Source organism: Caretta caretta, chromosome 9 (genome assembly GCF_965140235.1).
Source record: "Caretta caretta isolate rCarCar2 chromosome 9, rCarCar1.hap1, whole genome shotgun sequence".
In the NCBI taxonomy this organism is placed as follows: domain Eukaryota; kingdom Metazoa; phylum Chordata; order Testudines; family Cheloniidae; genus Caretta; species Caretta caretta.
The window spans coordinates 101,446,163-101,465,048 of NC_134214.1; the positions used below are offsets into that span (position 1 = coordinate 101,446,163).

Genomic DNA, 18,886 nt, shown 5'->3' on the forward strand with positions numbered 1-18,886 from the left:
TCAATGCAAGTAGATGGAACTTAAAAACAGGATCTTTGTTTCCTATTAAATGTTTGCAGTAATAAATGGAAAGGCAGAAACGAAATAGCTATACCAGTAACATTTTCTCTAAATATAATTGTTTTTCAGTGCTTTCTATTCAGATTGGATTTCCTTGGTGAATAGGTCTATAAATGATAAATACATATCTAAGTGATTTAAAAATTGAGTATGATATATCTCACACAGGACTGGTTCCAAGCATCTTAACGTATATTGTACCTTTTGAAAAAGGTACATTATCCATGTATAAACCAAAAATGAGTTCTTACAGGGTTCAGTCACCTGCTTGCCATCCTGGGAATTAGGTCCAGCCAGGCCTTGTTCCCTCCCCTGGTGGTGTCTCTTCCTTTGTCCTCTCACCCTGTGGACCCCTCTCACTCCAGGAACCGCAGCCTCCTCTTCATGACTCGCCCCTCCAGCCAGTTGACCATACTTGTTTTCCCCCGCTTCTGGGTTATCAAAGTCCCTCTTGACAAATGGGTTCAGGCAGTTTTCTTGCTTACTGCCCTGCTGGTGCCACTTCATCAGTGGCTGGTAGGGGGACCTGGGTGTGCTCTTTACTCCGGGTCCTGGCTCAGGGGCCCTGTCATCGGCAGCCAAGGTTTGACCTATCCCATACCTTGCTGCTTTCCCCCTGAGCCTGTCCTACCTTCTAAGCTTCCCCCCGCCCAGGTTTGTCAGCCTCCCAATTCCCTCTTCCCAGGGCGTGACTTTGGGCTATCCTCTATAGTCCAAACCACACCTCCCTTCACGCAGGGAGTCACTACAAACTACTTCCATGCAGTCCCCTCTGTTGCCAACTTCCTGGATTATATAGGCCCCACCTGTTCCTGCCCAGCTGAGCTCCCTGTCTCCTCCAGGTGCAGCCTGGGCACTTAATTGGCTCACTTAGCCATCTTAACCCTCCCAGGCCTTTCATTGGGTGAACACTCCATCACAGGGTTGTTTCTGGTTCATTGTTTATGTGCATTACTGTTTTTACTCCTTAGATTTTCTAATGCAATTATCCTAAAAATTAGGATTTTAACTGAACCTATAATGGCCCACAGCAGAAATTTTGCAGCCTGTTTCCCAAACTGCAACTTGCATTTGCCTGCGACATTTATAGTTTTGCTTCCCGGAACAGTACTGTAGAAAGATCATATATCTTATGTCTATTTTTAAATCTACCTGTTAAAAGTCTTGGCAGAGCATATAGCAACTTTGAAGCTACTGCAGTTATTTCAGAAATAGCACCTTGTCATCAGAAATGATTTGCTGCTTTTTTATCCTTCACTTTCTATTGTGTTGTATTCAGTGATGTCGTATTGTATGACACAACATCATAATCCAGTTGTCCACTTCTGAGCCACACTACAGCCCCTGGGAATTTCAAGTACTATATCCACCCGTTAGTGCCCCTGTGAACTTTTGAGGTTCTACAATTTAATTTTCCTCTCTTCTAAAATGTTTCTCTGCCCTGTTGCTGTGTGAAAGACCCACACACGAAAACTGACCATACAGGGCAAACAGTGAAACTGGCTATATACAGGGCTGGTGCAGTCACAAAGTAAAAACTCTGGAAACGATAGAGAAATTGTTACTCTGAACTTTCAGTTGTAGTGATCTTAGATGTACTTAATATTCAATGTAAAAAAACAAACAAAAAACACTTGTGTGCTTAAACTGAAAGTGCCCTTTTAAAATGGCATTAGAACAGACTTTATTTTTACTGTTAATTTTCAATAAAGTGTGTGTCTGGTTCTTGAAGAAAGGAAGTAATGGAATTCCACAAGTAGTAATTTAAAGATCAATGTTATCCAGTTATCGTATGTATTGGAAATAAACTTTGAAAATGGTAAGCATAGCATGCTAAAACTATAAAGGAGCTTGAAATGGATCTGGAAGCAAAAATCTCAGATTTCATTACATTTTAATCAAATGCTCATAAAATTACTTTTGACAATATTGGTTATAAAATTGTTAGGCAACACACAAAACATCAAAACAGTGTTGATAACAATGTGTATTTTTAACACTGCATTCTGACCTCAACAAATCCTCTTAAAATATCAAATTTCTATATTAGTATAAAATATTTTGGAAGTCTTGCTATTAATGTGTAAAAAGTAGTAACATAGTAAAACTAAGAAAATACATATTCAAATAGTGGTGTTTTTTTAAGTGTCTCAACAGATGAAATAAATTCTCCAGTGTCTCCTTACAGATGGCAGGTAAATATGTGCATGTAAAACTGAAGAACCCTTATTAGCCCTTGATAATCATTTTACCCACGGATGTACTAGTGGTGTAGCATAACTTGCATAGTGTTTGTGTTCAGATATGTATTTGTTTGCAGATACCAGTAAATGTATGTACATAATTGTGGTTGCAAATGTAAAGGTAATCTAAAAATGTCCCTTTTAATAATGCAAGCTTCATTTTTTTCTCCAAATAACACTTATATTAATTTAAGATCTTTGTACTGCTTCTAAGGCATTATGGGTCTTAATTTTGCCCTACTTTATTCTTCTATAATTTCTTTGCGTTGTGTGTATCAGGTTTTCTGTTTTCTCAGTTTTTAAATAGTCCTTACGTTGCAGATCAGGGATGGGCAACCTGTGGCTCCAGAGCCACATGCGGCTCTTCAGAAGTTAAAATGCGGCTCCTTGTCTAGGCACCGACTCCGGGGCTAGGAGCTACAGATGCCAACTTTCCAATGTGCCAGGGGGTGCTCACTGCTCACAATCTGGCTCTGCCACAGACCCTGCCCCCACTCCACCCCTTCCCTGAGCCTGCCATGCCCTTGCCCCTCTCTCCTCTCCCCGCCCTCAAGCCCAGCCTCCTGCATGCCATGAAACAGCTGATTGGGAGGTGTGGGGAGGGCTGCCAGGGGGTGGGTGGTGCTGGGGGTGGGGGTGGGGAGGGCTGAGGGGGGCTGCTGACATATTACTGTGGCTCTTTGGCAACGTAGCCTGGTAAATTCTGGCTCCTTCTCAGGCTCAGGTTGGCCACCCCTGTTATAGATCTCTTGTTGTTTTTATGCCTAAGTAGGAAACACATCAAAGTGCTGTGAAATGTTTGTGATCAAACTCAAAATGTTTGGTTGTAGATTTTAATTCAGTGTTTGTTTTACATTCATTTTATGGTGCCTTTAGGTGGTAATACAAAAACAGCTTTAGAAATGCAGATTGATTTATATACATTGTCCTTGTAGGTAAATATTTCCTTTTGAATCATCTTCCTTTATATTTAGTGGATATGAAAACATTTAATTATTTAAATTCACTGATCTTTTATGAATAAGCCTTTTATTGTCTCCATCAAATTATTATATTAATTTACTTGTTGTAAAGATGGATATTTGTATAGTGCCATCTATTGCATAAATTTCACTGTAGGTCAAAGTCCCAAGAAAATGCTTTTTAAAAAAAGAATATCAGTGGATAACTGACCTGATGTGTAAAATTACACACACCTCCATTTGCGTGCACTAGTGACTCGCTGCGTGCTCAAATACGGTAATCACACATGAATAGCTGGTCACAAGTCTACCTTTCTATTTGCATGCCTATTAGTGGTAAGTGTATACAATTTCAGCACATGTCTAATTTGTGAAAATCAGGCCCAGCATGGATAATGAAGAAAGCTGTGGTTTAAAAAATGATTAAGTAACAATTTAAGGCCATCGTTAAACTTATACCCTCTCCCATATATAACTTATTTTAGAATCTTGAAATGTAAGAAGTGCTGTTTGTAGAAGTGACCTGTACCAGAGATTGGTGAAATTACAGTGCTGCAAAATTGAAGTGTAACAGAGGCAAACAAGGCCCAAGAAAAATAGTATTTTTAGTTAAACCAACTTTTCTGTTCAAATTTACCTCTGTAATATAATTTCAGTGTCCTCATAATCCATGCTAATGCTTAATGTTTAAATCCTTGCTGTCTAAAACCATTGTTGAAATTTGCAGCCACTAGAAAATCAAAAGGATTTGACAGATGAGCAGCACTGGCCAGAAACACAGCCTGTTATCTGGCAGAATGAAGAGAGGAGAAGGAGCAAACAAGTTAGAAAGGAATATTTCAAGGTATTATATCCTTATTTTTTCATTTGCTGCTCTTTTTGCTCTTTGAAGAACTGATGTTTCTAGGAAGACAATGTATTTAGCTTAATTGTCACCAGACTGGTGTGATACAAACTGATAAATTTATCTTCTGGTTCATGCTCTGCTGCAATTTATAGAAGTAAATGTGTGTGTATCATCTAATTAAATACATATTAACAAACACTATTTTGAAATACTGTGTTTTAGCATGAAATATTAAAATACTATGGGCTTTATTTCTCATTTGCAAGATACACAGGTGGGTTTCTTGGGTAACTAAATGAAGGGGCTTTCTCTTCTAACTTGCATGTGAGCTATATTCTCCTTTTGGTTCAATCCTGTTAGATTAATACATATGCTTCCAGGACAATTTGAGAGTGCAGGAAAACTGGAAACATTTGGCTGAGTGAGGAAATGCTTATTATTCCTCTTACCTTCAACAGAAAATGTAAACTTAAATCTGTGTTCTGAAGGCAGAGAATAAAACCTAACCTAGAATCCTTCCAAACATCCATCATTTCTTCTCCTCTTCCCCGCGCCTCAGGCTTAAAACCCCCACAAAAAAATATTCAAAACTATTTTAAACAAATGTTTATGCTCAATTTGGTATTTTTGCAGAGTCTGAGAAAGATGTATAGTACATCTTAAATCAGTTGCCATATCCTAGTACAGTATGCTAATATCATCCTTACCTGGTTGATTTAGTAACTGTCTTACTGCTCTAACGTGAGGGTGAGAGAGAGGAAATACTCTGAAATTGTTTCCCTTTGTTTGCAATGTGCACGAACGGTCACAAGATGTCAGTGTCTGCATGATGCAAAACAGGCACAAGATCACAGGCAACAGAGCAGGCGTCAGTTTTCCCCCCCAACTTCTGGAGATAGTTGTGGTGTTTTTTGAGAAGTTTCAGATTAGCCCTACTAGCTGTAAAGGTGTGACCACTTTACCAGTGTGACAGCAGGTCTAAATAAACTGAATCCAATAGCACATTTCTTCTTTGAGTGCCGGTGCCTCTGTATATTCAACTGTGAATACATATGTGCTCCATCCTCCTGAAACCGGAGAATTATTGCAAATAGTGTCCGTCAGTCCACACCTGTGCCCCTGTGCTCCACGCTGAGGATATAAGGGGTGAGGCTGACAGACCGCCTCTTTCTTAGCACCGCATGGCCTGAGGCAGAATCCTCCAATGTCCAGAGCTGATACTTCGTTATAATCTTTCCAATCTCCCAGCATGGGACTTAGATTATGCCTAGGATACCAGGTTTCAAAAACCATGTCTCCTCCCCTTGCTCCTTTTTTGGCCAGCAACGATAACCATTACTGCCTCTACTGCCTCGGAGAAGCTCATATCTCCATTAAATGCAATATCTGCTGTGCTTTTCTGCGATATCTTTGGCTTCGGAAGCACCTTATGGAGTACAGCAAGGCTCCAGTCAGGCCCAGACTGGGGAGACCTCCCGGTACATCATCCAGAATTGGCAACGAGTGTGTCCCCTAGTACTATATGTGACTCTCTGGAGCAGAGAGGGGGACAGGTAAGGACTCTTTGGCTGGGCCCCCTGATGAGAGTAAGGGGTGCGCTCAAACATAAAAGCAGATCCTCTCCTAGACCTTCTAGGAGGGGAGATCCCTCCCCACCCCTGTCCGTGGAAGAAGGGGAAGATCAGCAGGATCCATTGGTACCACTGGTTCTGACAGGGATATTGTCCTTTGCTCTTGATGAGGTGGATGCCCCAGCCTCTCCCTCTCCACTGGACAATCATAGACTGTTCCAGGAGCTGTTAAGGAGAGAGGTAGAACAGCTCAAAATCTCCTTAGAAGAAGTCCAGGATTTTCAGCATACGTTCCTGAGTATCCCGCAGTCGGCAGGCTCTGGTTGGGTTGCTCTCCCAGTAAATGAAGCCATGCTAGGGAAATACACATAAACTAGGGAAATATTAAAGAAAAAATACAATATACATAAACTAGGGAAATACAGTCTTGATGGAGCTATTATAAGGTTATAAGATAATGGAGCTATTACAAGGTTCATAACTGGTTGGAAAATCATTTCCAGAGACTAGTTATTCACAGTCAAGCTGGAAGGGCATATCAGTTTGCAGTAGGACACATCACAGAGTATGAAAAATGTACCCAAACTAACGGCAGTATATATAATATATATGTGTGTGTGTGTGTGTGTGTATATATATGTGTGTATATGTGTATATATACACACACAACATTACCCTCACATAATACATTGAGAACAATAAGGGTAGGGAACTGTCTGAGAATCAGAACTCATCTCCTTGTGGTGTTTAGACTAAAGCCTTGTCTACACCTAAAAGCCTTGTCAATATGTAGCCTGTTAATCCACCCTGTCTTATCCCGTTGCACCAGAAAAAGCTAGGTCAGCCGTGTAGGTGTGTGTCGCCTTTGAATTTGTGCTTAACTTATATAGCATCATACTTCCATACAGTGGTCTGTGCCCATTTTGTCCTGTTCTTCTGTGCACATGTAGTTGATTCCATTCTGTATACTTGATTTCCTGATGCCTTTTTACATTTTCAGTGTGTGTGTGCGCTCTGAAGAATGAGAGTATGGCAGGTGACAGCTATGCCTATATGCTTGTCGATACTTATTGAACTGTGGAGTTCAGCGTTCTGAACTGTTTTGTTCTGGTGGGCTGCTGTGCAATATGTTACCTGAGTAGAGCCTCGTAGTGCTTTGGTTTACATCACTGCACATAGGGATGTGCTTTCCGTCATATGTCTCATATGAGATCTCATGTTGGCATTACTGTCAAGAGTGAAAAGGGCTTTTCTTTCTCACTGCAACACATCCTGGCTATACATTTCTGCATTTCGTAACTAACCATCACATTGTCATTCTGGATAGAATTCTTTGCATGGTTAAATCAGTGGCCTCCTCAGAAAAGATTTTTATTTGCTCAGCCATTGTGGTGTCATCTGTAAAGTGATTGTGGCTGTGAAAACTACGATGACTGTAGTAGTATATGGCTACTGAACACCATCTCTCTGAGAAGATGGTGTTGTGGAGATACCTCATTGATCTTACTCATCTTCTTTCTGTGTGGTCCGCTACCTATGTGAATGGAATCTGGCTTTTTCAAGGCACTAGTTGCACACAGAACTTCCTAGTTTGGTATTTTGCAATTGTAGGATTATTTCTTCATGTACTTTTTTTTTGCTTTCCATTCACATTTGCTTTTTGGCAGGTTTAACCGTTTGTATGGCCCGTAGCTGAAATGACCATCAAAATTGCAAAAATTATATTGAGAAAAATTTTTAATAGAATAAAACATACAGTGAATAGTTAGTCAATATTTCTTTTTGTTTTGTGCTTTCAGTGTGGCCTCAGATCTCATTTAATGTACACCATTCAAACCCAGGTCCAATACAAAATAATTAATTTTCTGTTGGGTGTTTCCTGTGATTCTGTCGTCATAGTATGTGAGTGTTTCTCAAACTTGATTGAATTTAGCTTCACAATATGCCTGAGAGGTTAGGTGGTATTATTATTCTAATTTTACAGTTGGGGGATTTAAGCATAGAGAGATTAAAGCCAAAATTGTCATCTCATCTAATTTTGGGTGCCCAACTTAAAACACCGAGGTTCTGATTTTTCAGCATACTTTGTACTTTGATAGGACTATATATGTTCAAAGTATAGTTCCAGTTGACTTCAGTTGCAGCTGTGTGTGCTGAACACTTCTGCAAATTAGAACCATTTATAGCTGAAATTAATATTAGTATATATCAGACTGAGGTAGACACCTAACATGGGAAAACTTCAGCTCAAATTGATATAGCTCTTGGGTGGGGCTGGAAATGCTGCTATTAAGGTTGCTCTACCATTGCTATTATAAGACCCTGTTTTCAGTAGCTTATAACTTGGGCCAAATTTTTAACGGTCAGGCTGTAATTTTCCATGCCGGGTGTCTTCCGTAAACTGGTGTGTGTGTGTGGGGGAGGGGGTGTGTGTTTTTTTTTAATTGTAACTAAAATGTTTATCATTTCAAAGAACGTTGCTTTGCCCATGTTATAAAATTCTGGTGACCCTTTCTTTAAAAAATCTCTAGTGCTCCTGCTCTGGAATAGGGACTTGACATTTGACAGGATGGTGGCCTTTGTGTCCAGGATGTGCCTTTTGCTGTCCCCTTGAAAATCTACCCAAATTTGGCCAAATTATAAGCCTTTGAAAAATTGCAGTTCACACATGCTCAGTAGAGACATCTTAAATTTTAGCAGCGAGAAGCTCCAAAGGTGATCTCTGCACTGGGCATGCTCCAGCCCAGGGCTGAGCAGGAGTTTCCCTGCAATTGCAATTATGGGTTGCTGCAGACTGTGCTGGGTCTAGGTCTGAGTGCCTGAGCTAAGAACAGGGATGCAGTCTTCTGTTTCCTCATATGACCCATTCCTCATTCAGTGCATAGGATGGTCCCCATGGGGATGAACCAGGATTGTCTAGTAAAGGAAGCTATTGTCTGTAGTCCCAGGCTTCATTTGTTCCAGAAGTTTAGAGGTGTGTAGTGAGTGAGGCAGAAGACTGCAGAAAGAATGGTTTCATAATTAAGGCAATTGAATTCTGCCCTTAATAATTTAATGGTTTTCGGCGTTTGACCTGCAGGATACCTAGTTTCTCTGTGACGGCCACTTTGAACCTAGACAGATTTGTCAGAACATTATAAGAGCATATACATAGACTTTCCTTATTAGAGTGGGTGCAACATTCACTAGTGTACAACGTTTTCCCAGCGACCTCGGAATATGCAATGCCTTTTATTTTAGTAACATGACCTCTCCTCCATACTCTCCTCCATACAGAATGGAGGTCACCATTCTAGCTCATTGTGAGTGAGGGATTCCCAGAGTCACTAGGAAACTGAACATTATGCTATGACCTGTCCAAGCCAGTCTTTGGACTCTCATTGATTCTTTGTTTCCCCATTCTTATGAAGGAGTAATGGGGAGATGGGGTCCCACGACTTCCATAAGGGCTGGGTGGACCCGGCCATCTAGGAGATTGGTTACAGTTCCCTATGTGGTAATGGCCAATGCTGGCACTGCTCTCCAACAACTTTTCTTCAATTCCTTTATTTTTGGTACCCTTAACAGGCTGATGAATTCTTAACCCAGGTATTTTGTTATATCCAATGAGGTGGATACAGAGTGTGGCAGATCCTTTAAGCTATCTAGGATTAGTCGACTGGCCCTATTAGTATTTAATCCTCCCTTTCACATGGCACACTACTTGCATCCTTCATCATGCACCACAGGGGCAGCAGGAATTCCCTCACAGTTACCCTTCAGTCCTTCTTCCTGTTCACCTGTGGAGACATTGTTAGTATTGGCAAGCACTGGTTCAAACAGTGATACATCCCATACACAGGAAATACCTGCACTCCGGTGTCATGGGCCAGGATCATTTTCAATATCGAGTACTTCCTTTTGACCTCTCTTCAGCCCCAGAGGTGTTCTTAAAGCTTTTAGTGGTATTGTCAGATCTTGGCTGCATGTGTGTGTTCTTTCAGGGTGCTGTCCCAGCTCTGCGCAGATAGTGGACACAGCAGACCTAGATAGAACTGCTCAATAAGACCACAAGACTTGGTTTAGTAGCGAAGGCACATGGCCAGGTTTATTGCCAATGAATCATGGTCCTAGGTCCCCGGATCAATGTCTGCAGTTACACTAGCACCTGGATGCCCATGACAATGGACCAGCTCAATCAGTGGTGGGACTTTCCACTGCCCCCTAAGCCAGAGAAAAACGCTCCCTCTAAAGATAAATCTTTATACACCAGTACAAACAAGTTGTGTGATGCCCCTCAGACGTCGTTAGTTACTGCTCCCTGATGTGGTTTACCACACATTACCTTATACAGGTTGGTTCAATCAAAACATCTCTGTTCATCACACTGTCATCCTGACCTTATCTCTAAGAGGAGGTCAGTGTATCCTTGCAACATCTTCGGGGAGTGTGTTCCTACCATACATGGTGTAGGGGTGTTCTGGTACCACCCTTCTGGGATGTGCTTGCGTGAGTGTCCTGTGCTTAGCACTTAGGAGTGTATATGTTTCTGCAATACCAGCCCTGTTCTTGCCAGGTTCTGTGAGCCTGCACACAGGCAGAGCCTGACTTCCGCTAACTTTGCTTTATATTAGCAAGGCTTGACCACTACTTTTGTTGAAGTCTTAGGCCTCGTATTGGGCTTCTGATACAAGGCCTCTTGTCCCAGGCTTTCTTTCTACTACAAGTGGTGGTGGCTGCTTATCTTCAGTAAGAAGCAGTTTTAGTCTTCCTGTATCCAGTCTTACAAAGCAGTGCTAATTTCCACCGAGACAGCTCTCTCCCTCTTCCAGAATTGGGTCTCCAGCTAAATGTAAAGAAGTCCAAGATATTCCTCTAGAGTTCTGATGCCTTATCAAGGGTAAATCAATCAGAATCACTTACAGATAATGTTGCTTGCATGTTCTATATCAGTAAACAGGAAGGAGCAATATCCCCTTCCCAGTACCCCGAAGCTATAAAATTATGGAACTGCTGTATAGCCAATCGGATTCAGATATCAGCTGCTTTCCTGGAGTCCAAAATGTCAAAGCCTGTTGCTCAGCAGGCACTCCTCTCAGGACTACGAATGGGAGTTGGACTCTCCAAATCCTTCATGGAATATTTCAGAGATGGGAATTTCCACAGATGGATCTGTTCACCACATCCACCAACAGGAAGTTTCCCTTATTCTGCTGAAGAGGAGGCCTAAGTCGCCTCTCTTTGGGAGACACCTTTCTGCTTCCTTGGACAGAGGACTTGTTCTACACATTCACTCCAACACTACTAATGCTAAAAGTGATGAACAAGATCAGGCAAAACAAGACCAGGGTTATCCTTGTAGTACTGACCTGACCGACACAAGTTTGGTATCTTTCCCTGCTTCACCTATGTATCCAACTGGTGCTCAAGCTTCCAATGGTCCCTCAACTCCTCTCCCAGGATGCAGGTCATATGCTTCACCTCCACCTACAGGTCCTCCATCTCCAGGCATGGCTCCTAGTTGGTTCATGGGATTAGAATCCAGCTTCTTGACAGGAGTACAAATATTATTAAACAGTAAAAGGGAGTTAACGCTAATTATTTACCTTCAGAAATGGAAGAGGTTCAACAGCTGGTGTCACCATCACTGCCTGAAACTTCTCCTCCATCAGCCATGTTCAATTATCTGCTGGATTTAACAAATCAGGCGTATCACTTAGCTCTATTAAAGTTCATCTCACTGCAGTATCAGCTGTTCATTCCCCTCTCGAGGGATTTTCTGTTTTTGTGCACCCAATGTCATCGAGATTTATTAAGGTCTGGGTAATCTTTACCCACAGGTTAAGGATCCTGCTCAGACTTCAAATCTCAACTGGGTACTTAGATACCTTATGGGACCTCCGTTTTAATCTATGGCGACCTGCTCCTTGCTTCACTTATCTATGAAGATGGCCTTTCTAGTAGATATCACGTCAGCCCTCAGGGTTGGAGAAATTGGAGTCTTGATGGTAGACCCCCACACAATATTTTTCAAGGACAAGGTCTCTGTGACTGCACCCAAAGTTCTTACCTGAGATGCTGTCGAATTTCCGTCTTAACCAGTGTTTTTTCCTAAACCACATAAATCTCAGCAGGAGCTTTCCCTTCAAATGTTGTTTGTCTGATGTACGTTGGCCTTTTATATGGATAAGACTAAACAATTTCGGAAATCACCTAGACTCTTTATCTCCATTGCTTAAAGGTCAAAGAAGTACGTGATCTCTTCATGGAGACTACTGAGATGGATTTCTGGCTGTATTAGTGCTTGGTATGATGCAGCTGGTGCTTTGCCTCCCCAAAGGACTGTAGCAAACTCTACAAGATCACAAGCAACTTCCACAGCATTACCCAAAAATATTCCAGCATCTGAGATCTGCAGAGCTGCTTCATGGGCTTCAGTGCATACCTTTGTCAACCCTATGCATTAGTCCACGCCATCAGATCTGATGCAGCACTTGGTTCTGCTGTACTGTCTTCGGTCTTGGACTTGATTCCGAAGCTCGCTCCCTCCTAGTAAGCATACTGCTTGGGTGTCACCTGAAGTGGAGCACCCATAAGGACACTACTCAAAGAAGTAATTATGCAGTAACTGTAGTTCTTCAAGATATGTGTCCCTATGGGTGCTTCACTACTGCCTTCCTTCCGCTCTGCTTCAAACTGTTCTTGTTAGTCATTCAGATACAGAAGAATTGAGGGCAGTTTGCCTGTATAGTCCTATATGCCCTCAGAGTGTGGCACGAGGTTGTATAGAGGGCATGAGCGGGCCAAATGGACACTGCTAATGGAAAATCTCTGATCAAGGGCTGGAGAGGTGCATGTGCACCTGATGTGAAGCACCCATAGGGACATGCCTCTCAAAGAACCACTGTTACTTCACAAGGTGAGTAACCTTTTGTTTTTACTTCTGCAGCACTGCGAGCTTGGCAGCAGCCCTGTTACATAGGTAAGTAATGTGGATGGACAAAGGTAAGTAACGTGACCTGCTTGGGATCACGTCAGGAGTCAGTGGCAGTCAGGACTAGAAAGTGCTAACTCCCAGCCCCGAGCCCTTCACTGTTTAAAAACGTTTACTGAATGATGCCTATCTGGCAATTTGACTGATAGAGATTCCATTTGATACAAATGAAACCCATGTTTCCTGTTTAAAAAACAAAACTTGTTTCTGTTTTGCAGTATAAGTCTTCCAGAAAGAGTTCAAGTGGAAATGAAAATGATGAGGTGAGACATGATAGTGATGATAAATACTTCAGAAAATTTTTGTTTGTATTACTGTAGCACCTAGGAACGTAGTCATGGACCAGGATCATGCTGTGCTAGGTGCTGTAGAAACATAACAAAGAGACTGTCCATGCCCCCAAAGACCTTACAATCTAAGTATAAAGCAAGAGACAACAGTTCCATACAGACAGATGGGAACACAAGGAAACAATGAGACAATGAAGCCTGTGGGGGATTTTTACACTTTAGTACCAGTATAGTACCGAACTAGTAATAGTTCAGATATTAAATTAAACAAAGGCAATATATACACTGCTATATATATACTGTACACAATCTTAGGTACTTCAGATGAAGTGACTCTTCCACAAAAAGCCTGTTAATATTTCCTTATGCTTTTTGCACCATATTATTTCCATAGCATCTATCAGCATGAAATGCTAATACTAGGGCTGTCGAGATTAAAAAAATTAATTGTGATTAATCACACGATTAATCACGCTGTTAATAATAACAGGTTTCAGAGTAACAGCCATGTTAGTCTGTATTCGCAAAAAGAAAAGGAGTACTTGTGGCACCTTAGAGACTAACCAATTTATTTGAGCATGAGCTTTCGTGAGCTACAGCTCACTTCATCAGATGATGAAGTGAGCTGTAGCTCACGAAAGCTCGTGCTCAAATATGCTGTTAATAATAGAATGCCATTTATTTAAATATTTTTGGATGTTTTCTACATTTTGAAATATTGATTTCAATTACAACATGGAATACAAAGTGTGCAGTGCTCACTTTATATTTTTTATTACAAATATTTGCACCATGAAAAACAAAAAATAGTATTTTTCAATTCACCTACTACAAGTACTGTAGTGCAATCTCTTTATCATGAAAGTTGAACTTACAAATGTAGAATTATGTACAAAAAAACTGCATTCAAAAACAAAACAATGTAAAACTTTAGAGCCTGCAAGTCCACTCAGTCCTATTTCTTGTTCAGCCAATCGCACAGACAAGTTTGTTTACATTTGCAGGAGATAATGCTGCCGCCTACTTGTTTACAATGTCACCTGAAAGTGAGAACAGGCGTTCGCATGGCGCTGTTGTAGCCGGCGTTGCAAGATATTTACGTGCCAGATGCACTAAAGTTTCATATGTCCCTTGATGCTTCAACCACCCTTCCAGAAGACATGCATCCATGCTGATGACAGGTTCTGCTCAGTAATGATCCAAAGCAGTGCAGACCAACGCATGTCTATTTTCATTATCTGAGTCAGATGCCACCAGGAGAAGGTTGATTTTCTTTTTCGGTTGTTCGGGTTGTGCAGTTTCCACATCAGAGTGTTGCTCTTTTAAGACTTCTGAAAGTATGCTTCACATCTCATCCCTCTTAGATTTGAAAGGCACTTCAGATTCTTAAACCTTCGGTCAAGTGCTGTAGCTATCTTTAGAAATCTCACATTGGTACCTTCTTTGCATTTTGTCAAATCTGCAGTGAAAGTTTTCTTAAAACAATGTACTGGGTCATCATCCAAGACTGCTAGAACATGAAATATATGGCAGAATGCAGATAAAACAGGGCAGGAGATGTACAATTCTCCCCCATGGAGTTCAGTCACAAATTTAATTAACGCATTATTTTTTTAACGAGCATCATCAGCATGGAAGCAAGTCGTCTGAAATGGTGGCCAAAGCATGAAGGGGCATATGAATGTTTAGCATATCTGGCACATAGATACCTTGCAATGCCGGCTACAAAAGTGCCATGCAAATGCCTGCTCTCACTTTCAGGTGGCATTGTAAATAAGAAGTGGGCAGCATTATCTTCTGTAAATGTAAACAAACTTGTTTCTCTTAGTGATTGCTTGAACAAGAAGTAGGACTGAGTGGACTTGTGGGCTGTAAAATTTTACACTGTTTTGTTTTCGAGTGCAGTTATGTAACCAAAAAAAAAAATCTACATTTGTAAGTTGCACTTTCACAATATAGAGAGTACTTGTATGAGGTGAATTGAAAAATACTGTTTTTATCATTTTTACAGTGCAAATATTTGTAATAAAAATAATATGAAGTGAGCACTGTGCACTCTGTATTGTGTTGTAATAGAAATCAATATATTTGAATATGTAGAAAAACATCCAAAATATTTAATAAATTGGTATTCTATTGTTTAACAGCGCAATTAAAATTGCGATTAATCGCCATTAATTTTTTTACTTAATCATGTGAGTTAACTGTGATTTAATTGACAGCTCTAGCTAATACCATATTCATTCATGCTTAGCATTTGAAAGTCTGGAATATTGTAACGGTAGAGTTAGTTATTTTTGAAATTCATTTTTTTACCCTCATTTTTTTTGTCTTGTCTTTTGTTTCTTGTTGGAAATATTTAAAGCGAAACCACTGGCAAACCATAATGTTGTCCGTTACCTTTCCATTTGCAAGGTCAGGGTGGCTGAAATATTCTTCCTTTACCTTTTTTTGTCCTTTAACAATGTGGAAACACAAAAAGCAATCCTTTGGATTGTTCGCAGTTACCAGTTCAACTGCTATAGTTACTCAAGTGTGAATTAGTAGATGCATCTAAAGTTAAAATCTGGAGAAAATTTGTTCTATAGTGTAGAAAAAGCTGGATCTCAAAGAAAGATCCAGTGACAACTTGAATGCTATTTTTGTGACCATCTTTAAAGGAAAACTGCAGTAACTAGTTCTAATCTTTTCCGAAATAACGTTTATAGATAAAGGTCTGCTCTGTGATTTAAACATTTTACAACTAAATGAAAGGACTTTATTTTAAAATAACATTAGCTTGAAAATGAAATATATCAAATTGAAATGTATTTAATGAATAATAGACTTACACATTTTACCGTGTATTGAGGTGTTCAAGATAAAGATGTTTTACAACAGGAAATACCCTTTGTCAAATTATGGCTGTTGTACATGTGTATTGAGTTGATTTGTAATTTTTTTGATGTAGTCACTACCACTTTGCCTGACGCTTGAGGAAGAAATGTTGCATGTGTCATGTCTTTTGTATGCATTTTCATAATTTCATATTATACCTATTCAAAATCATAACTTTCATTTTATAATTTCATCTCTTTGATTTCTTTTTAGCAAGACAGTGATAATACTAATGTGTCCCCACAGTCTCCTGTATCATCTGAGGTACAAGTTTGTTTGTTTGTTTTTTTCTTTCAGTGAACATTTTCTGTATGTGCTAATTTGTTTTCATTGTGGTTCACTGTGCAAAAACATGTAACTCATGGACAAACCAGAAAATGTTCATCAATAGGCTTTGCTTTGAAAGAGGAATTGAAATATTGTGCAGTTGTGAAATCATTTAAAAGCAGAAATAAGTAGGAATCAAGGACAGATTCCTTGTTAACTTCCTTAACTTGTCCTGCCTCCACTACCATCAAATCTCTCACTCCCTCTGATTTTTTTTTTTAAAAGGTTGGTGTATAAGAAAGCAGCATTTGTTTTCTGCCTCTCTTATTGTAGCTGGTGAAAATAGCTACTTTAGAAGAGAGAAATCATAGCTTTCATATTGAACAGAGACAGTGTGTTAGCTACCTACATGTGTAACATTTCAGAGTTTTAAAAACAAGTTATGGTTTAGGACCTAGAGGAGCCAGAATTGTGAAAGGCCCCCCTCTAGTTTAAGGGGTTTCATCCCCACAGTCGTGACTCTCTTATGCATCTTTTACCTGGGCAGTGTGGTTCTCTGGCTGTTTGAAGGTTAGGAAGGAAAACGCTTTGTGGCCTGCCCATGTTGTTTCCCTGGCTGTCAGCTGCATTACAGTACTGACCCAAGAAAAAAGACACCCAATGAAGCTGAAGGTTTCCACCTACTGTCAGAGGGGGATCACAAGGGTGTGGCATGAGGAAGAAGTCTCCTGTATACAGTGGAGGGGGCTGGGAGACTATTCCAAGCACATCGGGGATCTGAAGCACATCAGGAGACTGAGGAGTTAGTTTCCGTTCGCCACCTTTTGGGATGGGAAAGGCCACTGTCCCAGCTGCTGAAAGTAATTTCTTCTTGAAAACAGAAAGATAATCCCTCCTGGGTCTATTTTCCGCCCCTCTTCCCCCCCCCCCCCCGCCATTTGAGCTGCAAAGGGTGTCCACACCAGATCTTGGTTTGTACTGTCCCAGCAGAGGAGAGACAGCCTTGGATTAGTGGCTGTCTACCTACAAGCTGCTCATTGTACAATAACCTACCCATGCTGTCATTTCCCATTGTTCTGTAAGTGGTTCTGGCCTTGCTTGCATACACAAGCAAAACATCTGATGAAGTGAGCTGTAGCTCACGAAAGCTCATGCTCAAATAAATTGGTTAGTCTCTAAGGTGCCACAAGTACTCCTTTTCTTTTTAAGTAGCACCAAGTTAACTAGCATTGGCTTTTATAGAGATTTAGTTACATTATCCACACAAAGGCTGGGATCACACTTAGTGTTCACAGCTAGCTTATAAATGTGTCCACGCAGAGGCTTGCACTAGTTTAAGTTGATTTAAAAACAGATTTGAGTTAAACTTTTGCCACTTTTGTGCCTAGAAGAGGCTTATGTCTTTCTCTCATCTGCGGATGGTGAGTCTTCATTCGCTGCTTTCTTATTTTAATGTCTTCCCCATCATTATAGCTTTTCAATTAAGTTAAAGCAGGTTCTCATGTTCTGTAAATATGATCAAAATAAACATTGTCATCATGGAAACAAAAGTTTAGGGTGTGAAAACTTTTTTTTTAATTTTTCATCAAGAATTGGAGAAAATTGCAGAAAACTTGATACATTCTCTCTCTTTAACAGGACTATGAAAGGACAGACAGTAACTCTCACGGTCCGTTTGGTCTCAAACCAAGATCAGGTAAGGTGGTGGTTTCTAATACAGTATGCCACAGCACATCTTGCTTCCCACATTGGAGCTGAAGATTGGGACAGCAGAGATGTGATACTGGGACTCTTTGGAACAAATAGAAGGGGAGGGGCCACTACATAGTACAGTGCCCACGGTTGACTTCTGGCAAGTGCACAGTTGGAAGAGGCGTGGCTAGCTACTCTGACAAGCTCATAACTGCACTGTCCTGAAATTGCAGTTATTTGCTACATTGATTTCTAGAGCCCTGCGCAGATCAGCAAAAATGGTCCGAATATCCGCAGATGCAGATATCCGGGGATATAAAGCAAATATCTGCGGATTTGCAGGGCTCTGTTGATTTCTCTTTTGTGTCTTTGGCCATCCTCTGGGTTGGGGGGGGAACAATGCAGAACGGCCTTTGGCAATCAATGGTTGGGAGTTTCACAGAGGGGCAGGCTCTTGTCCATTGAAATAATATGTGGGGTTTCAGAGTTTGCCAAACATCATTAAGCTCAGCACATTGAGGCTGCCATACCCTTGCCACTTCCAGAGAGCTGCTAACTCCTCGTAAAAGATTGTTATTTAAAGCAGACCTTAATTTTCTGAAGACTAGGAAGCAAGGCTACACATTTTTAGTTAGTGTTATTTTCTGAGATTTGCATCAGTCATATGCATGTTCTGTATTAACTAGTTAAAGTATAGTTAAGAAATACCGCCTTGGCCAAACAATGAGGAATTTCACTTGAACATGTGGGAGTTTCTGAGCTCATTAGGAAAAGCTTGCTGTACCTCTGTACAGTATGCATTAGGTCAATCTTTGCTATCTTAACAAATTTGTTCTTGTTTAAACTAGCTTGTAAGCATTCAGTATCAAAATGCATTCTGCAGTTGGTCATTTATTGTATCTCTGTGGACAGTTCACTCTCATGTACAGTGTGTTATAAAAAGAGTTCCACCTTTTAAGAAGTTTATGCTTTGGATATTTCCATAGACTCAGTGGTTAAGACGAGAATACACATTTTTTATGCGTAGGATGCAGTGTTGGCATTAGGAACAAGTTACATAAAATACTCACTATTGGGGATGTCTAGATTCTTTCCTCCTCTTTC

At 40.5% G+C, this 18,886-nt stretch overlaps 1 protein-coding gene across 11 annotated transcripts in view; it reads left to right on the plus strand.

Annotated features, from left to right (window-relative positions):
- The window catches only part of LRCH2 (leucine rich repeats and calponin homology domain containing 2), a 100,636-nt gene that overhangs the window by 59,552 nt on the left and 22,198 nt on the right, over positions 1-18,886 (plus strand). For 9 of the 11 annotated variants that reach the window (XR_012670055.1, XR_012670057.1, XR_012670056.1 and 6 more), the window contains 5 exons: positions 2,207-2,255; positions 3,993-4,109; positions 12,875-12,919; positions 16,037-16,087; positions 17,729-17,786. Coding sequence is in view for 8 of the 11 variants with exons in the window: in XM_048863018.2 (XP_048718975.1) it covers positions 2,207-2,255; positions 3,993-4,109; positions 12,875-12,919; positions 16,037-16,087; positions 17,729-17,786 (320 nt within the window). In the remaining 3 variants the exon portion in view is untranslated. The remainder of the gene's footprint in view (positions 1-2,206; positions 2,256-3,992; positions 4,110-12,874; positions 12,920-16,036; positions 16,088-17,728; positions 17,787-18,886) is intronic. The other 2 variants (XM_048863019.2, XM_048863024.2) reach the window with 1 other exon arrangement.